Here is a 22631-nt window from a genome sequence, read left to right on the forward strand (position 1 = left end):
ATCTCCAACCCCAGCTACCTTCTTTCAAATTCATTCATTGTCCATCAGTTTTGGTATCGTTACACGCAATTTGGAGCCAAAAGATGATCTGATTTAAGTAACTCCTTTTAAATCTGCATAGAGGGAGCTCGGTATCACGTTCATAAGTATTAAAGATTATGCATTAATACCATGTAAAAGCATAAATCATCCTCAGCTAAACATGGAACCTAAGGTAACAATTAAAATCACATAATGTAACGGAATCTGCCATAATCCCCATTTTTAGCCATTGAAAACACTGAAATTTAATACTAGACTCTAACAATCCACTCAAGCGTTTATACCACTACCATATGGATGGATCAAAGCAGCAGTAAGATTATAATTATACTTCAGGTTATAAAGTTTTAACACGATTAGAGTACACATCACTATTCAGTAGTTGAATCTCAATTAAAAAAAAAATTCACGCCAAGCCTCTTGGAACATGACTACATGAGAAATGGACCCCCCCCCCCCAATATTTACTTCTGGAAAATTTGATACTCCTTACAATCAATACTAAGAAACCCGCGAGTATTTACAAAGTGCTACACATGTGGTCATTTATCTTGAAAGTATATGATGTACCCCAGTATCTGACCAGATATTGCAAATTTCAGTAAAAACACAATAAGGAAGGAGTGTTTTTTAAATCTTGTCTGTGGGGCACGAATATCACGTGCGGCACAAGAAAACAGGGCCACATCTGAAGGCACATTTACGCCGTCAAGTTTCACAATGTCCCCGCGCACGTAAAAGCAACCTCGTGCCAATTTTATAATTTTCTAGTCCAAGAAATCGGAACCGCTGACCGGACTGTATTTTATCTCTGGTAAACACGCAGCCTTGAAATTTTAGCCCAACTCCATCTCAGCGTCCGCATGCGATGAATTCAATCAAGCAGCGAAAGCACCGCGCACAGAAGGGTCCTGTGTCATCCACACTCACGGAGCGAGATGCCAGCGTACAACATGCAGTTCAGCTGCCTCTCCTCAAACTTCCCTCTGAGCCTCTTGTTTCAGTGCAGTCAACACACACGTCTCTGGGGCTCTCTAGAAAGAACTCGAATCGTCATAGCAATTACCGACCGAAGCATTTCCCTTCAACGGTTGTCAGAAAAGAACCAACCACTGAACCCGGTCTCCACCGATCTACCTTGAACAACTACTAACAAAACAAAACAAAACAAAACCAAGAACACTGCAATCTGGAAGGACGCATTCGGGTGAATAAAACAAACACGGCGCCTCCCCCTTTAGATTCCGCTGGTGCTGTTTTCACGAAACCGACCACCTGATCAATAAACATGCTTGCTTGTAACTGATCACTTTAGAGGTTCAGAACACTTTGTTTTCATTTGCTCATTAAAATGCCAACGTGACAACGCCTTGCTCAGTTTGTCCAGAAATATGCATTCTATTCATGTCTGCAGGAGAGAAAATCTACAGAGAATTCCCCTATTATTCGTGGACTTGCTCAAGACCTGGCCCGTGTTATTTCCCTCTGAGTTTTTCCCCCACTCTACTTGGCAGGGCCAAGAGTAAAAGAGTAAAGTTAAAAGAGTAAAGATAAAAGAGTAAAGTTACATTTTCCCTTAAGTTTCTGAGGTGAGACAGGACGACTGGATTCTGCACTACCCCCAAAACCAAAACAACAACAACAACAAAACCCTCTCCACTTGCCAACTCTGATACCCTAGTTAACTAGCTCCTGGAACTACCCTCTACAGAAAACGCATTAGTGGGAATTCTAACAGAAAGCCCACTTTGCCCATGCTGTGACTAAAACTGCTGAAGTTCTCCTCTTCAGAAAAAGAGACACAGATTCACTTGATACAGAGAACTCTAAAGAAAACAGCACGTTAGTTCTCTATTAAAATTCCTCTTCAGGAGGCACAGGCCGCAGAAGAGTAAACGAATCAAACAGTGGAGGTGTTCCCACCGTGTCTGACGACCAAACGAATCCAAAGCACACAGCAGTGGCCACCCTAACCGAATCAACCGGAAAACCGAAGCCCCAGGCCCAGCACTGGATTCAGCAGCTGCAAGTTGACGGGTTCTGTGTTTCTTTTGATACATCCCGCGCGAAGAGCCCACACTATCAATTAAAACACTAGGTTCATTCTAGTTCTCAATTTTCATGGTGACAGTATGTCTTGGTATGTAAACAAGTCATAGAAAGAAGGTAATCAAAAGTACGGTCTTCATGGAGTTTCAGCAGGAGGATGCTATTTTCCTCAGTTGTTATTCTGCGATGTAATTTAAAACGCCACTCCATTGCAATTGATAATTATCTGCGAACAAAATCTCAAGTTAAATAAAGAGGGCGAAAACGTGGTTCTTGGAGACTGGAGTGGAAGCGGCAGTCAAGCAGAAAAGGCATGCAATTCTTAAAAAGGTATTTGCTCCATTTTCAGAGGACTAGGAGTTGTTGTTTGTTGTTGTTTTTTTAAGAACACTCATTGACAAAAGTGAGTTTCCTATAAATACTCATGGTTTCAAGGTAGCACCAACAACATCATTGGATTTACCAGCACGATCCTTTGGAAGAGCATTTTAACTGTTCCTGATTTTTATGATCTCCTGGACCTCCCAGGAGCCAAGGACACAGGAGGGAGAGGGCTATAATTGCCCCATTTTACAGACAGAGAAAGTGAGAACCAGGGATTAAATGGTTTCCCTCTGTCACACAATGACTCATTAAGATCAGCAACCAGAAACCTGGTTTCCTGATTCCTGGTTTAATGTTCCACATACTATGCTTCCTTCTACGAAGTACTATTTTCGTAAAGGTTTCTCTTTCAATAAAGGAAATAGAACAAGTCACGTGACTTTCATTCACGAAAGCCTGTGTGTTTTCATAAGCACCTTGGCTGTCTGTTCCTGGGAACAGGGCAGGAGCGGTGCTCCTTATTATCTTATTTCGACAAGAGCTGGCCGACCGAAGCAGGGAAAGCACGCCCGACAGAAAAATAAAGGGCATGTGGTCAAGCAATCTCACTGGAGTGCTAAAAATATTCAAGTTCTTTGTTTTAAGACTTCAACAGGCAATCTTTTTAAACATAAATTGGGACTGTACTGTACCTTTGGAAACCTTCCTCTTACCCCCAACTTCTCTGACCCTAGGACATGAATATATGGTCCTTATATCAAACAAAATTTAAATGGCAGATGCTTTCAGTGGTCATTCTTGTCTAATCTGCCTTACTCGTACATAAAAACCAATTTTAGAATAAAAATCCCGCTAAAGAGGAACACTAAGACAGCACCTTTCATAATACACACCAATCTATCATCATAGCACAAAAATGTATAAAATGAGTTTTTACATGCTGTTTTAAAGCATAGATTCAGTATTACATTTCCAGGTCCCAAACAACAACACTCTGACAGATTGGTTAGACTTTCCTGCACATACACACACAAAACACACGGTAAGTACCCTCCCTTGCTCCCTAGTGAGACGCAGAATTTAGAGTTCAGTTTTTACTTGCTCTGGATCAATACACAACGATTGTATTATACATGCTATCATTATGTGTTAATGCAGAACATGCACACATGCACACACACACACACACACACACACATACCCCGAGGGTGCATTAACAGTGTCTTTGGTTCTAGCACTATAATCCCCCCATCCTCAATTCTATGGTAAACAACTACCAAAGGCTGGCTGCAGGAACCTTACCTCTTTGTTACCACTCATGCAAATGCCAACCCCTATGCAAATGACCCCAGACTATTCTGCTCTGGCATAATTAACGACGTGTCTCCGTGTGGAGCTCCAGGAACTCGGCAGGGACACACACACCACTTCCCAGAGCCCGGCCAGCTCATGCGATGACCCGGGAGCTCTTTTCCCACTTCATCTTCAAAGAAATGCTTTCCAAGTCCTCCTGCTATAAATCATTCTCCCAAAGGACGCTTATCCCCCGTGAACTTCGTATTTATGAGCACCACGCACAAAATTTCTACAGCCACACGTGAGTTAAATAACAGTGGACGTTCATCTGGAGTTTCTAAACGTTTCCCTCCTGGCTCTGCAGACCACAGTTCAGGTTCCACGTGAATTAAGCCCACATCTTTGTCTTTCCTAGCCTCCTGTTCTCTGTGTCAAAGGAGCTTACTAGAAATCCATTTATCATGGGGTGCTCCTCACAGACCGGTTTGGGCACAATGGGTCAACTGCAGCTCTCGATTTTGCTTAAAAATAGTCCTTTTCCTTCTTAAAAGGGTGTTGACCACAGTGCTCACAGAGACTCTGGAAAACCAGCAACCAAATAGGATCTCATCTTTGCTCAGCCACTCCGGGGTATCTGAACTGCGGTTCTGGCTTCAGTCCTGAATCCTATAGGTTGAAAGGAATTTTATACTGGTGGGAACACAGAAGAAGCTAAAATCAGGTCTCTGGCTTGACTTATCTCCCACAGTTTAAAATGATCCCGAGTCTGGAAAGGGCATTATATCATACATGAATCACGTTTCTGAATGTATCTCCTTTATCAGAAAGGCCTTGAATCCTTTTCAGCTTGCAGACACAAACCCCCTGCTCACTCCTGCTTCTGCAGAAGCCCGCTCCGGGGCCCTCCGACTCCAGGCCGGGTTTTGGACGCCTACTTCACCCAAAGCAGTAAAAGGTGTTAGGTTCTCAGGCTGCTTTTCTGATGAGAATCAGATTTCAGCAAAATGTGCTTTCGTGTTCACTAAGGCATAGACCCATTTGGGCACACGACAATAACTTTTGTGTGTTTGTCTCTTTTTTCCACTCAATTCCGGTCACGCTGGTGTGTTTCTATGGTCTGGGTCCTAGACTTTACTCGTCCTCCAACTTCAGGGCACAGTAGCAATTTTTCAGAAGTACCTGGACTGCCTAACTGAACTGCGAACAAAGTGACCTTTAGTTGAGAGTCGTCGTTGACGGGGCACAGTCTGACAAGTTCCAACTGATTTAATTCCACGCTCAAGCACCATATTCCTGACAATTCTCTAGGACTCTTTCCACCTTTCATTCTATGGTTTTAACAAAAAAGTAAAGAGCTCTTCCTTTTATATTAGAACAGGCTATTTACTCCGTAGCCGTGCTGTTAAATCCCATGGACTACAGGTCCCAGGCATGTTACAAGCCTTATGGCGGACTTAGCATTCGGCCGGTCTGTGTACTTTACCGACAAAAGGTGTACGGATTCCCAAGCCACCTCGACCATCACCCTGGATCCGCTGCAGACTGCTGACCTCAGGCCAGCATCTACCTAACACCACTCTCACGGCTTTTGGTTCCCGGGTTCCCACACAGCTTCCACCTTCCTAGCAGCAACCTCCCCGCCCTGCAGAAAGATCCATAACTAGAAACTTGTGAATTGAACATTCACCCCCTCTGCCCCCAGCCCAGTCTACACCACCAGCAGCAGAGCAAACACACCGCTCTCTCCTCATGGATATTTAATGGACTGTGAACACCACGGGACACCAGGCTCTCGGACTTGAAAACACCAGTGCTGTTGTCTCCCGCCCGTTTTCTCTAAAGCACTGATTCTGAAGCCCGACTGCAGGGTAACATCCCCTGGGCAAACTCTGAGAACTGGTGCCTGGGCTCTGCCCACTGGGTGCTTTGCTTGAGTGCGCCCTGGGTGAGGCCCATTCCTTGAACCTCCTCAGGTGAGTCGAACACGGAACAGAGTTCTCAGAGGACGCCCCCCCCACACACACACACAGCATCCCCCCAACAGCATCCGCATAGCCTGGCAATTTCTTAAAAATGCACATTCTAAGCCACACCCTAGACCTGCTGCATCAGAATCTCTGGGGCTTGACATGGCCCAGCCCTCCAGGTTTCTAGCAAACACAGACCAGGTGACCCCCGGGCAGGCTCAAGTTTGAGAACCACTGCCTTGGTGTGGTATTTAAACACTGTCACCGTTGCAGACCCTCAGGAGAGAGAGTCTCCCTTAAGGAAAAGCCCTGCAGTTTACTTGTAAAACTGAAACAGTTAACTAACTGTTCCCTGTTGCAGCCACCAAAATGGATGCTCATTTTCCAAATGACTTTCAGACTTGTTTTTGCAAACTCTGAGGCTCAGCAGAAATCAGGGGGGACCTGGTTTCAGGAAAACAAAGAGAAAGGTGAGGGAGCAGTCAGGACTCCAGGTCAAGAACCGCCAGCGGGCACTCTGGGCGGGGGGGGGGGGGGGGGCGGGACTGGCCCTGCCCTGTGAAGGAGGAGGAGAGAGGCGGTGGGAAAAGAACAAGGGGGCGGGGCCCAAACAACGAATCCCAGCCTCCTGGGTGCGAAGCTGCACATTCAACTCAAAGACCACTGGGCCGCTGCGGCTGTTTGGCGAAGAAGGAAGCCGGGGGGAGCCAAGAGGAAAGCAAAACAAGGCGGCTCGTCCAGTATTTTGGCGCTTGTGTCCAGGTACCAAAGGAGCGGATGGTGGTGAAGCCAGAGCGGCCCTCTCCTGGGCCATCCCACCCTGCCTCCCGCTGACCATCAGCAAGATTCCAAGGGCCTCACCTTTCACAATGGTGGCCTCCTTCAGGTGATGCGACAGGAAGTCAATGCTGGCATAGGTGTTGGCGGAGGGCAGGGCGCCGGGGCCGGGCCCCCCGCACACCCCACCGGTGCTGCCGCCCCCCACCGCGCTGAGGAGACCCCCCAGGCTACGGGTCCGGCCCCAGGCGCTCTTGTCTCCCGGCTGCGGATGCGGAAGCTGCTGCGGGCCGGGCGACAGCCCAGGTTCGTCCCTCACGTCGATGGCGATGTAGTTGAGGCCGTTCTGGAAGCCGGCAGAGGTCTCCCTGCGCATCGGAGAGCCGCTGCCCCCGGGGCACCCGACCAAGCCCCCCGGCTGACTCGGTAGCCACGGCCGTGCCTGCTGGGGGGGCGGTGGCTGCAGCTGGCGGGGGGACGTGGGGCGCTCGTCGCCCCCAGCCAGGCCACCGCCGCCCGCCCCTTCGCTGCTTTTCCTGAGAGAGACGTTTTCCACGGAGGCCGAGTTGTGGCGCTTCGGGTTGTGGGCGAAGGACGGGGACACGGGGGTCACAGTGGTGGTCGAGGAGAAGGTCTCGGAGCTGTGGCGGCGGCGGCCCCCCTGCGGGTCTGCGCGGATGACCTTGGCCCCCCGGTGCGGGTCCGGGGGCTGGCTGGCCTGCAGGAAGGCCTCCACTCCCGACACTTGATCCCTGAGACTCAGCCTCTTGAGGCCGGACGTGGGGCTGGTCACGCGGGCACCTTCCGGCTTCGGGGGGGCGGCGATGGGTTGCGGCGGGGTGGCAGCCACGCCGAAGGCCATCTCGGTGTAGTCACCATTGTCCCCAGTCTCCGAGGACGACGAGGAGGCAGCGCTGGGGCCCTGGGCGGCGGGGGCGGGGGGCAGGCGGTACAGCTCGCCTGGAGGGGGCGGCGGCAGCGGCTGCGGCTGCAGGGCGGAGGCAGACGCCGCAGGGCGCGGGGGCAGCGGCGGATAGGGGGAGGAGGCCTCGGGGGACAGGAGGGCGTCCAGCGAGCCCACAGGGTCCCCGCCCTGGGGGCCCGGCTTGGGTGACTTGGGCGAGCTGAAGTCGAGGTTCATGTAGTCGGACAGCGGGGAGCGCTGTCGGCTGTCGCCGCTCGTGCCCGGGGTGCCCGAGCCCAGGGAGGAGGCCGGGCTGCTGGCGGACAGCAGCGAGGACGACGAGGCGGCCGAGGCCAGCAGCGGGGGCGCGGGAGGCGACAGGCGAGCTCCCGCGTCGCCGAAGTCAATGTTGATGTACTCGCCGGGGCTCTTGGGCTCGGGCGGCAGCGGGTATTCGTGCATGCTGGGCAGGGTCTGAAGCCCCTCCAGGGACAGGCGCGTGGGCCGCACGGCCCGGCAGCGCTGGTTCAGGAAGCCCTCTGGGCGGCCGCCAACGCTGCCACCTGGCCTGCCAGGCGAAGGCACTGCTGGGTGAGGAGGCTGGGCGTGGCCGCCACCGCCGCAGCCGCTGGACGGCGCCGTCCCCGGGCTGGCCAGCGGCTCCAGCCTCTCCTCTTCCAGGATGCGCCCCACCGGAGAGCTCATGAGTACATACTGGTCGTTGTTGTCCCCGTTGCAGGTGTAGGGAGCCTTGTAGGAGCGGGGCAGGGAGCTGTGGCAATAGCCGGGCACTCCCCTGAGCGTCTCCCCGCTGCCATGCAAGGCGGCCGAGAAGAAGTCGGGAGGGGTCCCCGAGGCGCCCGCGTCGCTGGGGGACATGTTGAGGTAGTCCCCGTTGGGCAGCAGCTTGCTGTCTGCGTTCTCCATGGACAGCTTGGAGCCACACCACATACGCATGTACCCGCTGTCCTCGGGGGAGCTCTCCGCCGGGGAGCTCGCCTTGTAGCTGCCCCCGCTGGCCGGGAAGGCCCTGCTGGCTGCGGGTGTGGACACCGGCGCTCCCGCGGGGGGCAAGGCCGCAGCGGCAGCCCGAGGCTGCAGGATCTGCTTTGGGGCAGACACGCTGGTGGGGCTCATAGGCATGTAGTCGTCACTCCTACAGCTGCCACTGCCACCCCCCGTGAGGGCCGCGCCGGGGGTCATGGGCATGTAGCCGTCGTCCGTACCCAGGTTACTGCTGGAGCTCCTGTGGGAGCCGATCTCGACGTCCCCGTAGTCCTCGGGGTAGGGGTGGTAGGCCGCTTTGGGAGATGAGGCGGGGCAGGACGGGCAGAGGCGGCCGGAGCTGCCAGAGAAGGAGACCCGCATCAGGGTGTATTCGTCCAGGGACGCAGAGGAGGGCTGGGGCACGGGCCGCTGCCGGGCAGGTGTGGTCAGGGAGTACGTCCGCTTCCTCAGGCCTCTGTCCACGTCCTGGGCCCCGTCCCCGGAGACTCTGCGGTAGGGGCGGCCACAGTGGCTCAGGGGCCTGTCCATGGTCATGTACCCGTACAGCTCGCCCCCGCTGCCGTCCCGGGCCGGGGGCGTCTCGGCAATGGACTCGGGCGTGTTGCTCCGGTGGCTGCAGAAGGCTCTCAGGTCCCCAGGGCTGGAGCCGTACTCGTCCAGAGACATGAAGCCGGGGTCGCTGGGGGACCCTGAGGCCGAGGCGCTGCCGCTGGAGGGCCGCTGGCTCGCGGGCTGGTGCAGGGGGTGCTGCAGGTGCGGGTGCGGGCCCGGAGGCGGTGGGTAGGAGCCGGAGCCGTGCCCGCTGCTGGACGACAGGCTGCTAGGGCTGGTGGCTGCTGGGGGAGAGTGCGCCACGGGCATGGACATGGAGCGGCTGTGTTGCAGGGCGCCCCCTGCCGGCGCCAGCGCCACCTTGCCCGCGCGGCCGCCGCCGCCGCCGCCGCCGCCGCTCAGGGTGTGTGAGCGGCTCAGGGGCGTTCGCACCGGCCCGGGGCTCAGGGGACTCCCGGCCACCGACACGGGCCTGCCGCCCGCCGCCCCGGCCCCCGCCGCCGCCGCGCCGCCGTCGCCCTCGCTGGCCGTGCGCACCCGGCACGAGCTGCACTTGGCTGCCGGCGGGGTGGCGGCCAGGCTGTCGGTGCGCGAGCGGCGCACCAGGCCCGTCTGGCTGGGGGGCAGGTTGACCAGGTGGTGGTGGCGGCGCGCGCCGGGGACGCTGATGGGGTGTGTGGAGGACGAGCCCGACGACTGGCTCTTGCTGCGCGGCCGGAACTCGAAGAGCTCCTTGAGCGCCTTCATGGCCTCCAAGATGGTCTCGTGGATGTTCTGCGCCACCACCGAGTCGTCGGCCTGCATCCACAGCTCACCTGGGCCCGTGACGGCCGACCGGCCCACCTCGATGAAGAAGAAGCTGTCCGAGTGGCCGCAGCGGCGAATGTTCATGAGCTGCAGCGTCACCGACGGCTGCTCACAGTTAAGTTTCACAAAGCCGATGGTGCGCGCCGACAGGCACAGGCGGTACACGCCCGTCAGGTTCCTGCTCTGGCCCAGGCCCTTGGGCTTCAGGTTCACCTGCCACACCTCGCGGTAGGCGGCCGAGGCGGGCGCCACCAGCCCGTAGCTGTCATCGGCCGCGGCGGCGCCGGCCGAGCCGCCCAGGGCGCCGGGCAGGGAGGCGCTGCAGGACGCGGCGGTGGCGGCGGCGGCGGGGGGCGCGTCGCCGGCGCCCGCGCGGCCCTCGCTGACCAGGTCGGTGAGCGCGCGGTACCAGCCCTCCTGCTCCTGCTCGTTCTCGGCCGCCACGGCGAAGTACTCGTCCTTGGTGTAGAGCGCGATCAGGTACTTGTGCTTGGCGTCGGCGCGCTTGTTGATGTTCAGGCAGCAGTCGAGCGCGATGACCCGCTTCGGGGCGCCCGCCTTGCTCCGCCACTTCTTCTCGCTCTCGTAGTACTCGAGCCGCGGCGGCTGCGGCGCCGGCCCCCCGCCCGCCGCCGCCGCCTCGTCGCCGGGCCCGCGCAGCACGAAGAAGCGCTTGTGGCCGTGCTTCTGCTTGCGCAGGTAACCGCACTTGCGCACGCTGTGGTTGTTGTTGTTGTTGTTGTTGTTGAGGTTGGGGCCGTCGCCACCCGCCGGCCCGGGGGGCCCGTGCAGCGGCGGGCTCGCCATCGCCGGCGTCTCAGGCCGCGCCGCCCGGCCCGCCGTGGAGGAGCCGCGGGACAGCGGAGGGGGCGCGGGCGGGGGCGGCTCCCTCCCCGCCCCCCCACCCTACCCCCTGCTCGCCCGCCCGAGCCCGCGTCCCTCGGGCCCAGGAGGTGGGGAAGGTCGGGGGAGGCCCGCGGGGGCCGGCACCGCGCGGTGGCGCAGCGCCCTCCGCGCTCCCGGGCCCCAGAGGATGCCCGGCGCGGGCGGTGGCCGCCCCCTGGCCCGGCTCCCCGCGGCCGCTTGCCTCCCGGGCTCTCGGGCGGCGCCTGGGGACTCGCTGGCTGGGCCGGGAGTCGGGGTCCCCGAGCCGCGGGGCCGAGCTTAAGGCGCGCGCGGCCGCACCGGTCCCGCCGCCGCGCCGCGCTCCGGGGTGCCGGGGTGCGCCCGGGCACTCGGGGTCCGCGCCGCCACCCGGGCTGCTGCTGCTGCTGCTGCTGCCGCCGCCGCCGCCGCTGCCAACGGCGACCCGGGATCGTCGCGGTCCCCGCCGCACAGCGAGTAACACATCGCGCACCGAGTGACTGAACTAAGAGCAAAACAACATGTGACTCGGCGTGACGCAGGCACACACGGCGCGGCCGCCCCGCCCCGCCGCCCGCATTGGCGCCGCGCCCCCCGACGGACGGCCGGCGCGGCCAATGGGCGCGGGCCGCGGGGGGGCGGGCCGCGCGCCCCCGCCCCGCCCCCCTTTCTCCCCGGGCTGCGTTTCCCGCCGTCCCCTCCCCCTCCCGCGGAGGCCAGGGCCCGGGCGGGGTGGGGGCCGGCCCCGGCCTCATTAATCAGAGGCTCGTTGTGGATGCCGGCGGAGGAGATGCCACCCAGGGCGGGAAAAGGGGCGCGCACGAGGGGCGGGGGCCGGCCGCCGCGCGGAGGGCCCTTCCCTCCCGCCTTTGACTCAATTAATTGGGCTCGCAGCTTCCGCCGGGGAGGAGACCGGGGGAGGGGACACTCCAGGGGGCGGGGGGCCGGCGGAGATCAAGGGCCGAGACCGCCGAGCCGGGGGCCGGGCGCCGGCGAGGGGGGCGGCAGCACCCTTCCCTCGGGCCCCGCGTCGCCCTGCTGCCGCTCCACTCGCGGGGGCAAGAAGGGGCAATGAGTTTGGCCGCCCTCTCGTAACCCCCTCCCACCCACACGCACGCTTGGGCGAGCGGATCTGGCGCCCAAACTCGGGGTGGGCGCGCGCCCGCCCCGCCGCGGCGGGTTTGCGCCTGGGTGGTTCCCGGGTGCCCGGCCCGCGCCTTGTTTACGAGCATCACATTAGTCACCGGTGAGCGCCGGATCGATAGCAGCTCGGTGCCCTTTCCTGGAAGGAGGGGAGGGGCGCGGCGCCCCCTCCCTCCCCGCCGCCCCCGATCCGGGGCCGCGCTCGCCTCGGGCGGCTCCCAGGGTCCCACCCGCTCGGGGGCGCCCTTCCCCCGCACCCAGGTCGTGGGCTCTTCCGGGGCGTCATCAGCGCCATTCACTTGTCAGGTTCTCGGGAAGTTGAAATCGTCTGTTTGGGATGGAACCAGAGAAAGAGAAGGAGGACGAGCGGGCGTACAAAAATGCAGTTTCCATAGTGCCGGAAAGAGGGCGGGCTCCAGCGAGAAAACAGCCCGCAGCCCGGGTGCCCGCGGCGGGTGCCCGCCTCCCACCCGACCCTCCGGGCCCCCGCGCGCGTTGGCGCGGACGGCGGTGGGCGGCTCCAGACCTGCGCGCCCTTCGCCGGCAGTCGCTGCCGTTGAAGATGCCCTTGAAGAAGTGCTTCCGATATCCCCGTCTCCATGGCTTTTGTGACGGCTTTTGTGACTTTCAAAGTCGATTGCAAATAAGAACCCACGTGGTCGCGTCTCCCAAATGTCACAGTGGGGGCAGCTGGTGAGGATGTGTGTCCCTGAGTTCAGACCGCAGCCGGCTCCGGGTCTCGCAGGAACTGAGAAGGCTAACAAAACAGGCCCTCATCTGTTTTCTTTCTTTAATTCGTGTGTCTTCATGAGATAATTGGAAACAATAACGTTGGTTATTTTTTATTAAGTCCTGGAAGTTTGCCTTTGAATGCCCTCTATAGTTTATAAGAGTCTTTATTTCAAATGCAATGAAGTCTTAAGTCTAAGGAAAATGTAGGTTTTGAAACGGTGATAAATATGTTAACATACTTGTAGGCATGTGACTTAAAGATCCTGCTAGTTAATGTTATGTGCCCCCAAAAAACAGCGTTTTTACTCTTCAGCACGTACACCGTTATGATTCTCGATGAGTCGCATAAATTTGGGAAGAATAATCGGTGAGGCATATAGGAGGGTTTGATATATAAAAAGTATATTTAGAGTCCATCTTCCATTTTCAGTCATGCTTTAAAAAATAATACCTGTGGGAATGTCGTTTCACGTGTGTGCCTGCATGCATGTGTGTGTCCTGTGTGTGCACCTGTTGGGCGCACCTTCGTGAACATGGTAGTCCGGCTTCCTGTTCCTTTCAGATCTTGTCCTTCCTCCGTTAGCAAATGTTGCCTAGCAATAGGTCTACTGGGAAAGGAGGGATGAAGGAATTCTTATCTGGGAGTGGAAGGGAAATGTGGCCCAGTTTTATTGGCTTTGTGATGATTTCCGCCTCCCCACAGGAAGGGTCTGAATGGGTCTGCCTGTGTGTCCAGGAACCCTAACTAGCAGACGGGGACGTGGCACAACCTCTAACTCAGCCTAACGGGATACTGAGCTCCACTGAGCTCCTCGAAGAAAGTACTTCTTGCAATTGTTCCGTTCTTTCCTTTTTGGTTGTGGCTTTTCGTACAAAATTGCAAACTAATTGTCATTCTGAAGTCCTAGAACCTCGAAATACAAGTGTGGGAGGTACAATTTCCATTCTCATTAAGAAGTCAGCCCATGAAACCGACAGTAAGGAACTCTGTCATTAGAGGTATCCCTGCCTTCCTCCCTTCCCATTGCCAAATAAGCGCTTTATTTATTTAAAGCTTGTTCGACACCTTGTGATTTTCCAACTGTTCCCCCATACTTTTTCAGCAAAAGTCAGCTAATAACATCTGCCAAGCTGCTCTCCACGCATGGTCTGTTGCCAACAAGCAGCCTGGATGAAAGTTTTTCTCAGGGTCCAAGACCTTCCCTTGGAAGTTCTCTTTGGTTTTACAGATAACTAACTGGCCGTATCTTTTAGCAAGGAGTGTTTTACTGTTTGCTTGTTTTGCTTTCTTTACATAAAATCGTACACGAGGACTCTTTTATTAAAACAAAAAGTCCTTACTGGAATAATTTAATTACCTATTATAAAGCAGTCAATTTCATTAAAATGTAGATGTTGAAAACGCACCACAAATCCACAATGCAAATAATAGTAAGCATTGTTAATTCTCTTTTCTGTTTCCTGTAACAAAGGCACACGTAAGGAGGAGAAAAGTAGATAACGTTTTAGTGCTTGTGAGTTTTTTTTTCTTTTTAATTCTTAACCCTGTGTAACTGTTTGACAGTATTTTCTATCTAGATGAACTGTATCTAAAAACTAACTGAGCAGATAGTTAAGTGGCATACTATACGACCAGTTAGAATAGCTTCAATTTAAAATGTCCTTTTAAATTTAAATTTAATTTAAAATGTGCTTTATGAGGAAAAAAATAAAGTAAAATAAAATGTGCTTTAGAAGGTACAGATTTTAAGTTCAGAGGCTTATGTCGGAGGACATGTTCAGTCTTTTTAAAAAGTAGAGCATTTCATCACATTTTGCCGTATTAAATAATGTGGTTCAGTAGCTCATTTAATAAATTTCTCTTTCTCTGATGAATGAACCAGGAAGAGACAGACTTTTCCCCATCTAGAATTCATAAGGGGACTTCCTGCACTTTCAAAGCTGGTTTTTTTTTTTTTCACAAATATATTTGCTAATATGTTTCAACTGAAATTTCACAAGAATTTTGTAACATGCTAATTCTGTGCAACAGAATGATTTACAAGAGAGAATGTAACTGCTGTTTGGATACCTTACTACCTGTGCATGACTTTTCAAATATCTAAAGCACCAAGATTTAATGGATTGTATTGGTTCCTTGGACATTGTGAAGGTTTCCACTTTAGTATTTATTTTGCTCATTGTAAGTACTTGTGTATCTTAATTTGTGTCTTTCTGAAATATTCACTGGGGAGAAGGGATTTTCTCAAATAAATGACTATTTCATGTACACGTAAGGTGAAGCAAACTACTATAACTTTAAACATGAGAATTCTTCTGGAAAATGTATGCACTGAATCAAAACTCCTTGGAGAAAATGCTCATGTAGTAGCACAGCTAACCCAATACTCGCAACATTTTCATTTTAAATATGTTGAAGAAATGTATAAACCAGCAATTATAAAGTGACTATGGTTAGTAACTTAACATTTTTATTAATTCACCTCTGGATTTTGTGGTGTTTGAATTTTGAGACTATATTTCTAAATTCAAAACGAAACAGACCTTCCCCCCACAGACTTTCCATGATAGAAATTAAAATTTTACATGAATGACTGCCTAACATTACTGAAGCGTAAAACAAACAAAAACAAACCAAAAGGGTTTCTTCTTAGAATAACCCTCTTGGGATGCTTGGCCCTATAACAAAACTCACGTTTTGCACGACCAGATTGGTGCCCTGGGTAGGTATTGGCTGTCCGCGTTCTAGCTGCTGGGTTAAAACGTTGTTTGGTTGGTGTTACTGTGGTTTTCTGTCAGAGCAAAGCAAAATTGTCTGCCTCTCAATGTGTTGATCACAAGCAGATGACATTAAAAAAAAGAGTCTCTAAAATGACACAGCTATATTTTCTAGAAGGGAGGGGGCATGAGCGGTGAGGAGAGCCATGTGTCCTTGAACAGAGCAAATGTTAGGGAGGAAAGATCCGCCCGTGTTCATTGATCCCACTGTTTGCTCTAGGAGCGAGCTTTCGCCCTGTTTGTAAACTGCTGCGGGGGTGGGGGGGTGGTGAGCAGGACACAAGCCACCCTGCTTTTTGCCAGCTGCTCCGGCGTTTTGTGGAACTGGATTGTAGTCACAAACCTTCCCCTTTGCTGCAGCTCACGTGCTGTCCCAGGCTTGCCTTTGAGTCTGTTTTCTAGAGTTGTTTTGAAATCCAACCTAAAGATAACAGCGAAATGTGACCCGTTCTTGTGAAGAGTGCCACCACCCGGCCGTGCTTCTTCCTAAGGCAGAACAGCCTTTTTTGCAAGACGCTGCAGCCAGGGAGGTGGCCGAAAGTTGGTTACAACCTAACCTACCTTACACTTGCTGTGCACAAATCTCTAAATAGGTGGGTAGAAGCAGTTTGGGATAAATCTGACAATGAGCGACTCAGGGCACAATCAGAGGACAAATGAAAGGACACATTCAGTTTAAAAGCTTATTTTTTACGATTGGGTAAGTATCAAGCTCATATGTTCACATTTTCTGATATATTTTAGCTCAATTTGCATATTTACTTACCAAGAGCAGTTACTGTATGAAACTGAGTATCAATGTTCGTTTAAGACTTTGGAAAACTTCGTAGGCAACACAATGAAAACAAACAAGGATCTGAAGTCAGGATTATTGTGGAGTAAACGTGAGTTACAGTCAAGATTGGTTTGTCTTGCAAGCAAGCTTTTTATGGCATTTCTTCACTAGGTCGACTTGTCAGTCTCAAATTTTTGTTTTTAGAATAAGCCAGTCGTCTTGAGGGATATTGAAAAGCAACGTTTGAAAAAGTACGGATGGGAAAGAAAATGTATCTTAAAAGCCAAGAATAACAAAATCATTTTTAAACTGCAAATAATAAGTGGCAGTGAATAAATGTCAAATGTGGCTATTTTTTATTAAGATAACGTGAACTTACGCACTCACGACTTACTTACCAACTCTAAATGTAAAAATTACATTTTCTTTTTACTTGTTTTCATCGTCTTTAGGGAAGGTAAGTACTAGAGGTACTCAAGGTAGGAAATGGCGTTTAGAGGTGAGTTATCTACGTAGAGTGAAATGAGAAGATTTGCTTTCTTTACTGCCAAGCAAGCCTTTCTGGTGCCTTTCTCTGTGGTTGGACAAAAGGTGGTGATATGTAAAACAACAATAATAATAACTAGTAAGGATAGCTCATCCCTATACTCACGTATGTTATGTAATGCGATCCGCACCAGTCTGTGGGACGAGTAAAATATACACAAATCTCCCATGATGCTGATACTGTAAATACATGATTCCATTGCAAGTGGAAATAGAATCTTGTTCTTTTCATTCCCCCCCTGGGCAAGCTTCACTAACCTGTCCTGTGCACCCACATACAATGTTTCAGAAGCACGATTAACTTCTTATATATTATTATTGTACTGTTTACCTTGTTTAGATCATGTATAGCAGAGGATATCGACTGCACTAGCTTGAGGAAATACGAATTAGTGAGGTTCACAAGAAAATAATGCAGGTGCGTTTAGTGCCGTTTTCTGCTCCCGGATGGGTGTTAATTGCAGATAGTCAGTTTAGATAAGCTGGTTCTCAGAATGACCACTGCAAACACCAGCCAGTGTTCCGCAGCTGCCAGGTCTTTTTTACATGTCAGCCCAGCCTCTTGCTAAAAGAGGACAAAAATAAGAATTCCATATAAAAATTTTCTTTTTAAAAATTTTTATATTTATTTTTGAGAGACAACCGAGCATGACCAGGGGAAGGGCAGAGAGAGAGAGAGAGAGAGAGGGAGACACAGAATCCGAAGCAGGCTCCAGGCTCCGAACTGCCAGCACAGAGCCCGACAACAGGGCTCGAACTCACAAACTATGAGATCATGACCTGAGCTGAAGCCGTCCGCTTAACCAACTGAGCCACCCAGGTGCCCCTAAAAATGTTGTTAAAATTACTTGTTGTACTGCAAGACTTCCTTTTTATGTAGCAAATACTAAGAATTAAAAAGCCATATTTACGGCTGCTGTTGAAAAGCAAACGGACAATGGAATATATTGCTATTTTGAGAGTTGACATTTTTCTGTTTTTATTTTGGGAAACTGGTACCTGACTTTAAAATTTCTACACCGTAGAGGTGTATTACAATTTCAAGATGACACCAACATCCCTTATAGTATGAGTTAGAAAGGAAACCAATATGCATGCAGTAACTTAACCTCGTTGGGTAAACTCACTCTATGTTTTCATTATAAAGTAATAGAAAAATAGGAATATCCTTCACTGCTCAGGTGAATTGATATCTTCCTCAATCCAAAATACAAAAATCACCAAGTTACTAAGCATGTGTCCAGTATTTGTTAAGCATCAAATGTATTTTAGGAATTACCTAGAATGTAAGTCTTTGCCCTTCGTTTTCTATCTAAATAATACGGCACTGTTTCCTTAAGTGATTAACATTTAAGTTTCTTTTTTCTCTTGTAGCTTTTATTCAATATTGTCTCACAACTTGGACACAAAAATTGTTAGATGTTATTATGACCATCATCCAGCATTTTCTTAGTGGTTTATATTAATTCTTAAGGCTGCTATCTTAGCCTCTACTTGCCAAGAATATGTGCCGGAGAAAGTGATTTTCATCTCCGAGCACAAAACTTTTACCAACGGTCTCACATCAAATTACATGTTCAGGAAAATTGCGGGACAAGCGGATATGGAAATAAGAAAACAAGAACGGAACTTCACCTTGGTAAATAAAACGATCTTCCAATTGTAATTTTGTTTGCACTCAGAGGAAGGAGGGATGCATCAGAAAAGTACAAGGTGAATCGAGGCAACTTTAAAATGAATCTTTTTTAAGGTGTCTTTTGATTTGATTTGATTTGGTTCCACTGATGTTAGGCGTTGCGCAGTTAACATGGGAATAGCTTTGCACGTGACCCTGAGAGAGTTGGTCAAGACCACAGCTCCCAGGGCCTCTGGTTCCTGCACCTGTACCATCAGGAGTTCCCCTCGCTCCCACAGAAGCATGTCTGCCCTGCCCCCGTTCTGATTCAGTGCTCAGGTAGAGAGCCATAGCCCCATGGTCCCTGCGTGCAAGTCCCCGTCTCAAACTGCTCCTTAAATACAGTGAGCTGGTGTGCGGTGGCATCTCGCTGCCAGTCCCCTTGGTCCTTCTCTTCCCTTTGAATTCTTAACCCAGTTCCCTTTTCCGCCTTCTGAATGGTGTTTGCAGTCTCGAGCTCATTCCATAGGAGGCCAAACCCCTTTTTGTTTCCCCAGCTTTGTTTACCGGATGGTGTTCCCCGTTATGATTGGATTACAATTTCAAACGTGAAAATGCATGATTAAAACGTTTTGGCCATAAGCACCAAGAGCCCATCTTACAAATAAGGCCCATCCGTTTAAAATAAATTAAGGGCACTGAAACCGGCACATGCCTTTCAAAGCTACCCTCCTACCCTCCTGTTCCAAACTGAACACATCCTAGGGAATTAAACTAGTAAACACACTCTCCAAATTTCTTTCCATGGAAATCAGTTGTAATTAGTCAAACATTACTAATTCTGTTAAGTCCAGTGTTAGGTTGATTTTTTAAAAAGCCCATGTTCTGATCCCACCTCAGTCTGTGGGCTAAGGAACTGTTTGCATAGTATGAAATAACACGGGTACGTGCTTTCTGGTTATGCTATCTGGTGCCCAATTCATACTAACCCGGTGAAATATTTGATTCGAGCAACGTTATCAATATATTTCAAGCATTTCCTTTGTGCCAGATACCGTGTGTGGTCCCGTGGGCACAAAAGTGCAAGCCCACACCAGCCACCCGGTGGTGCCTGCTCGTTCCCTGGGTCTCTTGGGCTCCCACACCGCTGGCTGGGTTAGAGAAATAAACATGGCGACCTCCCTTCCCTCAAGCCATTTCTAGGAGTGTGTTTGCAGACAGCCGCCCTGAGATACGAAGCGATGGCGCCTTCCAGGACAATCGGCAGGCTTGCTTCTTTCCTGCTACAAAAGAGGTGGGTTCCCCCAGCCCGTTGAGTGAGCTGTGACAACCTTCTGCACAGGTAGCATGCACCGGGCTTCTCCATGGCACCCCCGTGGTACTTGGGGAAGGAACAAGAAGCCAGTCACACTGTTGTCTGTGTCACGAGTCTCTGACCCTAGCAGCCCCCATCCTCTGCCGGCACGCATGGCACGGGGGAGGCTAACCAATGAGCTCATCAGGAAGAGGAAATGCACTTTCAGACCCGACAGCGCCCTCTGGAAGCTCACCGAAGAAGAGAAACTACATGCAAATGGCTAAATCAAAGGGCCAACTAAGTGCAGAAAGATCCAATGACACAGGGGAAATGAGTGAGTGCGTTACAAGGCTGGCATTTTACCTCACTGGGGGAGAAGACAGATTATCCAACAAACAGGGTTTGCATACCTGGAAAATATATCTGAAGACACGTTAAGGTTTATTTATTTTTCAGACAGAGAGAGACAGAGCATGAATGGGGGAGGGGTAGAGAGAGAGGGAGACACAGAATCCGAAGCAGGCTCCGGGCTCTGAGCCATCAGCACAGAGCCCAACGCGGGCTTCCGACTCACGAACCGTGAGATCATGACCTGAGCTGAAATCAAGAGTCGGACGCTCAACCAACTGAGCCACCCAGGCGCCCCTGCAGACACATTAAATTTGAATGCCTGTCTCCTTTCACTAAAACGTCAGTTGAATTGAGGATTTAAGCATTAAAACACAAAACCATAAAATGTAGGAGAAAATGAAAGAAATATTGATGACTTTGACTTTCTGAAACAATCCTGCAGGGAGAAAATACAGTAAAAGCAAAGTCAAAGTGCAGAAAGTGAACTGGGAAGAAAGCATAGCCAGCATCACAGATAAAGTGCTAATTCTTATGTCTTTGTATAATACCTTAAGGGCTCCTGTAAGACAATTTAATAAAGAATCCAAAATCGTAGTGTAAAAATGGGTGAAGGAACTGAGCACAGATGTCATGATAACATAAGTACATGCAAGAAAGTCTTAAATATATGAAAGTTTGCTTAACCTTTCACATAATAAGATAAATGCAAATTAAAACCACAAAGTGGTACAATCATTCACCTATCAGATTGGCTCAGATTGAGAATTTGATAACACAGTGTGGTTGCCAGAATGTTGGGCAAGGTTCCCACACAGGGCTGTGGTGGTACCAACAGAAACACGTGTGCTGAGCAGCTTGACTGTATCTATCAGAGTGGCAAATGCCCACATGCCTGGACCCATGATTTAGCTTCTAGGAATTACTTGTGCATGTGCGAAGTGATTTCTTTATGAGGGTATTTATCGCATTGATGATTGCAATAGAGACAAATACTCATATGTGAAACGATATGTATTGAAGTATCTTCATTTCAGTCTTGCCTGGAATAAGAAAAATGTGGAAGCAAGTTGAATGCCAACAATTTGGAACTGATCAAATTTTATCTATGCCTCCAGCTACCTGCCTACCTATCTATCCATCTTAGCCTGTAAGGAAATATACAGATGGTGCTCCGAATCATGACTGGATTACAATTTCAAAGCATTTATTTTGTTTTGCTTTTTTAGAGAGAGCGGGAGAGGGAGGGGGTAGGGGCAAAGGGAGAGAGAGAAAAAGATAGAGAGAGAGAGAGAGAGAAAGAGAGAGAGAGACACAGTTCAGGATTCGATCCCATGACCCTGGGATCATGACTGAAATCAAGAGTCAGGCGTTCAACCGACTGAGCCACCCAGGCGCCCCTGGATTACAATTTCAAACATTAAATTAAATAATTAAAACATTATAGTGCTAACAACCAAGTGCCCCTTTTATAAACAAGGCACACCCATCTAAAACCCAGTAGGTGTAAGAGTGGTGTAAATGAATAGCAGGATATATGTGACGGGAACAGGAACGTGTCAGCTCTGTTTACAGTGACCCATAATCACATTTGAGGATATGCTGTAAGGTGGGCATGTAAGTCCCAGTGCGGATCTGGGCTGGGGCAGGGTGGAAGACAGGTTTTCTGAATTTTGTAACACAAGAATCTGTTCAATGGTCAAAGGGGTGAAAATAATTAATTTTAGTTTTAACTAAGGGCTCAGTAGACCTTGGTGAGAGTTTGGGCATGTGGGAGGAGGGGCAGAGTCAGAAATGGCTACTGGAAAGTCTTGCGGGGCGACTGGGACCCACAGAGCCCTCTCCTGAGAGAAGGTGGCAGAGGGAGAATGGAGAGGTGACCCATCCACCCAAGGGAAGATGTTGGCAGACTGTCGGAGGGGTTTGGATAGGAGATGAGTTTGGGGGCCCGGGCAGGCTGCTAGAGCCATGCCAAGAGGGTGAGTGAGAGGAAGGCCCAGCTGCCCAGATCACACTGGCATTGGGAAGGGCAGAAGGAGGAGCCCACTGGGGGCCCAGGGAAGAAGCAGTCTTTGAACGGGAGGCGGGGGACCAGCAGGATGGGGGTCACGGGTGTGAGCAGAGCGGGAGCGGGGGGTGGCAGCAGGCACAGTCATGACAACCACGAGGAGTCATCCGGTGAGGTAGGCCTGGATCTCGTCCTGGACATCTGTGGAGAGGGAGGGGTTGGAATCCAGAGACGCACGTAAAACGGGCCAGGGTCCCTGAGGAGGAAATGCAAGGGACAGAACACTTCCCTTCTGCGTTGGAAGGTCTGTGCGGCCAAAGCCATGGGCGTCAACAAGGACAGCAGGTGCAGATGCGGGAGAGCTGAGCTGGGGACCAAGGGCAAGAGCTTGGGTTCCCATAGGACACACACTCAGGTTTACAGTGGGGTGACTCTTAGAAGGATGGACTAGAAGTGTTCGGGAAACAAAGGAGGAAAATGGGGCTGGTCAAAAAGCAAGGACCACTTAGCATGACTCCGTGGGAGCAGGTGGATGGTGGGAGGGGTGGGATGCATGACAGGTTGAGTTTTTGTAGTGTCTGTGAAGATGCTTATTGAACTGTGTGGCCGGGAGTGAGGCTTGGCCTCTGGGAGGGCACCTGAGTCCCCTTCTCTTGGTTTTGCTTCTGCTTGGCACCCACGATGGGTGCGGCACGAGCTGTCATGGGTGCACAGAGAGGCACCAGCCAGGAGGTACCTCGTGGGGGACAGGGACGGAGAGAGATCCGTGTGTGCCCCTGATGGTTGTGTGTGGGCCTCT

General features: G+C 51.6%; 1 protein-coding gene across 1 annotated transcript in view; it reads right to left on the reverse strand.

The window, feature by feature from the left end:
* IRS2 (insulin receptor substrate 2) overlaps nucleotides 1-11099 on the reverse strand; it is a 32785-nt gene extending 21686 nt beyond the window's left edge. Inside the window, exon 1 of the mRNA XM_043582932.1 lies at nucleotides 6540-11099. Within this exon, the coding sequence (XP_043438867.1) occupies nucleotides 6540-10533 (3994 nt within the window). The 5' untranslated portion in view covers nucleotides 10534-11099. The remainder of the gene's footprint in view (nucleotides 1-6539) is intronic.
* Between the last annotated feature and the right edge of the window lie 11532 nt (nucleotides 11100-22631).

Source organism: Prionailurus bengalensis, chromosome A1 (assembly GCF_016509475.1).
Source record: "Prionailurus bengalensis isolate Pbe53 chromosome A1, Fcat_Pben_1.1_paternal_pri, whole genome shotgun sequence".
In the NCBI taxonomy this organism is placed as follows: Eukaryota; Metazoa; Chordata; class Mammalia; order Carnivora; family Felidae; genus Prionailurus; species Prionailurus bengalensis.